This window comes from Wolffia australiana, chromosome 5 (genome assembly GCF_029677425.1).
Source record: "Wolffia australiana isolate 7733 chromosome 5, ASM2967742v1".
NCBI classification, from domain to species: domain Eukaryota; kingdom Viridiplantae; phylum Streptophyta; class Magnoliopsida; order Alismatales; family Araceae; genus Wolffia; species Wolffia australiana.
In genome coordinates this window covers 12,103,621-12,109,620 of record NC_135839.1, presented here as the reverse complement: position 1 = coordinate 12,109,620, position 6,000 = coordinate 12,103,621, and the positions used below count along the sequence as shown (strand labels likewise).

The 6,000-nt window shown below is 43.0% G+C and overlaps 1 protein-coding gene across 1 annotated transcript; it reads right to left on the bottom strand.

The window, feature by feature from the left end:
• Positions 1 to 2,358: 2,358 nt before the first annotated feature.
• On the bottom strand, positions 2,359 to 4,084 carry LOC144703397 (bidirectional sugar transporter SWEET4-like). The gene is made up of 5 exons (XM_078575578.1): positions 4,042 to 4,084; positions 3,912 to 3,948; positions 3,446 to 3,824; positions 3,229 to 3,348; positions 2,359 to 3,124 (listed from the first exon to the last, which is right to left on the bottom strand). The coding sequence occupies exons 1-5, from the start codon at positions 4,082 to 4,084 to the stop codon at positions 2,918 to 2,920; spliced, it is 786 nt and encodes a 261-aa protein (XP_078431704.1). The 3' UTR covers positions 2,359 to 2,917.
• Positions 4,085 to 6,000: the final 1,916 nt, after the last annotated feature.

Below are 6,000 nucleotides of genomic sequence, written 5' to 3'. Positions count from 1 at the left end.
CTGTGATGTCCTTGATCAATCACATGTTTTATTTTGTCATTTTTCTCTCTCTTCTTATGACATTTTGAAGGGACTTAGTCTCAGTTGTCCGTTGTGACGAGTTCTAAGGGCTGATATTAAGACAGCTGGGACATGTGTGTCATATGGATCATGAAAGGTTTTATGGTTGAGTCCCTTCACTACACTTTTATAAGTATGAATTCAACTTAATGCCTTACTAGCTGACGTGAACTTTTCTCCTGAAGTTCTTGACATTTGTTGGAAATTTTGCATGAAGGTTTGGTTTCATTTCTTGGAGAAAAAGTTGAGGTGCTTTCTTGGTTCAAAACATAGAGTGCGAAGGCTGAGAACATGGCAGGGGAAAAATCAAGATCTTGTAGACTGATAATGAGATGGAGTTCAAGAACTTCGAGCTTGATGAGTTTTGTGATAAGGGATCCAGTGTCACTTTATAACAAATAATACTCCTTAGAGAAATGCAGTTAGAAAACGTATGAATTTCACTATAGCAAAGAGGACACGGATCTTGAGGTTTTATGCAGGATGGCCCGAGGAATTCTGGGAAGAGGCAATGTATGCAGAGGTTTATTTGAGAAATAGATCACCACATATAGATCTTAATGGGCAGACGGCTGAAGATGTATGGAGTAGCAAGCATGTTTACTATTCTACCTTGCATATTCTTTGATATCTAGGTTATCCACTAATTCTTGTCTATGAGAGATTTAAGCTTAATCCAAAGTACAAGAGATGTATTCTTTTGGGCTATGGAGGTGGAGTGAAGGGGTTGTCGGCTATGGGATCCCGAAGTGAAGAGATAATGGTCAGCCAAGATGTGGTATTTGATTGACCATATCTTGAAAGCACCTCTTGCTGGTCTAGTATCTCTGAAACTATAGGATACTCTTGTAGATAACTCGACTTTGATGGAGGTGGAGGAAGTGAAAATCCTGCCAAGTTGATGATTAAATGGGGTGATATTTTGGATGTGAAGGCTTCTGAGTTGTTAGTGGAGCGCATTGAAATTAGATGAGTTAGGATGGTGATGATACATCCTACTCATCTAGATGACTTTGTTGCTTTGCTTTATTTTTAGGAAATGGTAACCCCACTTCATTCAAAGATATGATCCATTGTCTTGAGAAGAAGTAGCTGAAGGTGATGTTTGAGGAGTGACCATCCTTGGACAAGGTCCGTACATTAGATCTAGTGAAGCTTCTCATGGGCAAGTGTGTTATTAGATGTAATTGGGTCTTCAAGAAAAAGCCACCAGAGTCAAGTGTTGACCAGGTGCATTATAGAGGAAGGATTTTTGCAAGAGTTTTCTCATAAGAAAGGACATTATATCAATGAAATCTTCTAACTGGTATTGAAGCACATATCAATTTGATTGACGTTGGCCAGTGTTGCATATGATTTTATGAAGCTAAAACAATTAGATATGAAGATGATATTTCTCCATCAAGATTTGGAAGAGACCATCTAGCTGCACCAACCTCAGGGTTTCATTATGCCAAGAGCTGAACATCTAGCGTGCAAATTGAGAAAATCAGTTGATGGATTGAAGAAATGTCCAAGGTAGTGGTACAAGAAGTTCGACTCCTATATGATGTGAATTGGCTATACCATGTGCAATCCTGAGAGTTGTGTTTACTTGAAGTATCACGAAGATGGGTTATGCATTACTTTGATGTTCTATGTGGATTATATGCTCTACGCAAGTGGGTCAAGCAGTACGAAGATTCTTGGTATAAGTATCCATAAGGGTTGTGAGAGAGGTCACTTATGGTTGCTCAAAGGAGCTATCTTAAGAAGATTGTTGATCTCTTTGGCATTTCAAGTTACCCAAAGTTCAGTACCCGAAGATTGAGGATGATGTCTCTGAAAATGCACCAAATTCCTAATGCTAGTGAGTTTGGTTCTCTTGTGTATGCTATGGTGTACACGAGGCTCGATATTGCTCATTCAATTGGATTTATAATTAGGGTTATTAGCAACCTGGCAAGGAACATTGGAATGCTATGAAGTGGCTACAGACTAGTGCGAGCAGGCGGAGAAAGAATTACCATGAGATAACTTAGTGCGCCAGCGGCTATGGGCAGCTGTGGAGACAGCAAGACTCAGACCTCTTTTGTAACCAATGTTTTTCTTCTCAAAAACTTCCTCTTTGTGGGTATCACAGGAGGGTTTTATATAGCTTCTCCGTGACATCCCCTTTTCATTTAAACGGGAAAATACAAATAGAAAAAAAGGTATTTCAAATAGAAAAAGAAAAAAACAGATTAATGGGCCTGTTTCCTATCATTGTCTCTTTTGTTCCCTGGACGCAAAACAAGGAGAGAGCCTTGTTTGTTCCAACAAGGAGAGAGAGATCAGAGAGACATGTGGAAAGAGATAGAGAGATGACCACGTAGAGAGAGATAGAAATAACAGAGAAAGATAGAGAGATGAGAGAGAGATAGAAAACCAGAGAGACGAGAGAGACAAAAACCGACCGCATGGGGTGGAACCACGGACGGCGCCGGCGGGGCCAACTTTTTAATCTTTAAAAAACCTCACGAGGACCTGCGCAGTTTGTGGATCGGATGGTCTTCTTCCTTCTCTGTCTTTCTCTCTCCATTTGAGCGGCGGGTGTTCTCTTGACTGTGATTAGTGTCTTCTCTTTGTGTTTGTTCTTTTATAATCGGCAATATTGTGTACGTCCAAAAGCCGAACTCTTAAGATTACTTGTAATAATCCTGAACAGCTCCATCAACCAAGGAAAACTAGAAACGGAGAAACTAGAACTCTTTCTTTCTTACAATTTACGCCAGGCGCGGGCATTAAGTACTCGGTAAAAGAAAGCTTTTTTGCAAACGGAGTGCTGGGTGATCATTCGTTTCCGTCATCTTTCCTCCATTCACCCCAAGAAAACCTATCAAATTGAATCTCCAGTCTCCAGAGGCCGCACGAGACGGTGGTCGCGGGTGTGCCTGTTATTGTTTGACTCTCTGGAGACGACGACATTGGTGAGCCCAACCTCCGGTTTTTGTCTCCTCTCTGTCTGACTCGGTGTGGACTTGTAGAAAATTGCGTACAGCACCAGTTGCAAAGTCGCGAAAAGCACACCGAGACCATTGGGAATCTGCAAGTACCGCGCTAAATCTTAATATTAAGCAGACCATTGTCGTCTTTAGCACTCTCTCCTTTTTACGACGAGAAGAGGGAAACAGTATGTATATCGCTTACGGTAATGAAAAGGTCGAAGCGGAGGAGTGCGTAGCAAGTCCAGCAGGCTCCGTTTAAGAAGGAGGCCAAGGAGAGGGACAGCGGCATGAACTCCACGCTCTTCGTCTTGATCACCAGTTTCTGAGAATTAAGATAAGTCGCGATGATGAGAAAGAAACGTCGGTTGCTGGGTTAGCGGAGGAAGGAGGAGAAAGGTAGAGAGGGATAAAATACGAACCATGACAGAGAGCGGGGCGACGTACATCATAGTACCAAAGAAGACGCAGAGGCTTCCGACGATGAGAGAGCGGCGCTCGTAAGTGTGAGCCACGGTAAGGACGAGGACGGCTACCACAGCAACGAAGACGATCTCTGCAAGGAGAATAGCGAACACTCGCAGCCTCGCTCTGCCGTGCGAGTAGAGGAGAAAGAGCAGCACATACGTGAGCTCTATCACGAGGCCCGCCCCGTTAATGGTGATCACCAGAAGGCTGTGGGGGTGTACCAGCGGGAGCCCATACAAGACCCACAGCATACAGTTTAACAGCGTCGCGAGATAAGGTATCGCCGAGAACTGCTCCACCGATTTCTTCTTGCAAATGGTCACAAACGTCGGCCTGCTCGCAAAGAAAAAAAAAACTTATTGAAGAAACTCGGTGATTGGAATTAAGAGTGCGAAGGAGACGAGATAGTTCTGTTCTTACACAGGTGAGAGGAAGAGCACAAGCGCGATCACGTTCCCTGCGGAAAGAACAAGAGGCAGAGCATGAAACGGGAGAGGAATAGTAAGATTGGGGGAAGGATATCAAAAAGAAAGTCATGTATCTCTCTCACCAATGATCCCCACCACCGTCCTCACCGCGTCTGTGGAAACCATGGCTGCACGAAACTCAAAACTCGGCCTTTCCCTAGAGAGCCAAACAAAATGTTGTCTGCCCTGTTGGTGCTGCACTCTTTCCATCACAAGGAACGTTTAAATAGCTCATCCTTCCTCTCTCTCTCTCTCTCTCCCTCTCTCTCTCTCTCTCTCTCTCTCTCTCTCTCTCTCTCTCTCTCTCTCTCTCTCTCTCTCTCTCTCTCTCTCTCTCTCGCTCGCTCGCTCGCTCTCTCTCCCTCTCCCTCTCCCTCTCTCCCTCTCCCTCTCCCTCGGCCTCTCCCTCCCGCGCTACAGGTGTATCTTCTTTTCTTGCTAAAGACTCGTTCTGCGAGAAAAACGGGAATAAACTCTTGGCCACTACCGCATCTGGGTAATTGATGTGGCCTCTAGAAGCCAAAAAATACAAAACAATGTAGAATAGCAAAATTATTGATCTCTCTTTCTCTCTCACACACACACATACACAGACAAACAAGCGCAAGCTCTCCCTCTCTCTCTCTCTTCCTCCCCTCATATAATTATACATACGTCTATATTTATATGTATATTCATATGAATAATCCTGTGTCACCACAGCAGTGAATCAGAATCTGTAACCTAGGTCATCTTTTGGGGAGTATCTAGAGCATTAAAAACCAGATAGGGAGTGCGATGAACACACGGAGGGGAGGGACGCTAATGTGGAAAGCAGCCAACATGGCCTTCAATATGAACTACAAACACATTACGCCTTCAATATGAAGTATAAACCAACTCAAAGGCCCTTAAATACCAGGTGCTCACTTATGGAGTCACGTGACCCCCTTTATGTTTCTATAAGCAGGTATTTTATTCAGATCCTAAGAAGACTAGAACAGCGGTTTCTTGTATAAATTCTACTCTCTTGATAGAGCTCAATTAGAGCCGCTGTAGAAGGGACATATTTGCTCCAAGGGAGGTCAAGTGCAGATACTGTATCATAACATGTTTTAACCTGGGACGAACACGTGTTCCCTCTCCTCTCTAAAAGGCTTCATTAATTTCTATCCTTTCCAGGTTACATATACCCTCTGGATGCATCAGGAGGGTGACTTGGCAGTGAATATGGTAAAGAACCAGAGGTTTATGAGGTGCCAAACACCCTCACTATGGCTTGGAACATTGTGGTCGTCCCAGATCTTCAAGTCAAGTTTGATAGTATCAACATGTTTAAATGGAGTTGACTCAACTCTAGTTACCAGGGGTATAGGAGACCACTTGAAAGAGGATTCTGAGTCCTCCAAAAGTCCATGATCCAAGATCTGTAAGTCGGACGAGAGCCAATTCCATCGGTACATTATAGGCATTATGACACAAGGAAGATTTTACTTGCGAAAATTAAAATTCTAGTTTGAAGTAGTATGATGACTATCCTACTTCTGAGTTAATTGCTAAAGCACTTCAGGCGAGAAATCAAAGAGATAATGCCATGGCACGTTCTTTCAGGTTCAAATAAATTTGGACGGAGATCGATCACTTATTAGATGTACAGCTCGCAAGTCTGGTGAAAGGAAGTACATTTTGAAACAGAAATATTTTATATTCATTATGGATATTAACCCAGAGTATGAAATTGTTTAGAGCTAGCTTCTGCATTGGGATAGGATAGCGAGTCTTTACAAAGCAATTGGCATTGTGATGGATAATCAGAATCTCTTACAGTTGGTCATATAGCCATAGCCAGTCAGCAACCTTTACCTACCAAGAAGGATGATGTCCATCCAGTTCCCAGAGATATCCCACAATGCAGTTCAAGTTCATCACCATACGGCAAAAGTGGAGATTCTGGACGGTAACTGAAGCCAAACTCTAAAGATGCCTTATTGCCCAAAGATTGAGAGAACAAAATGCTCACTAAAGAGAACTGGTGGAAGATCAAATAGGAATTACAAGATTTG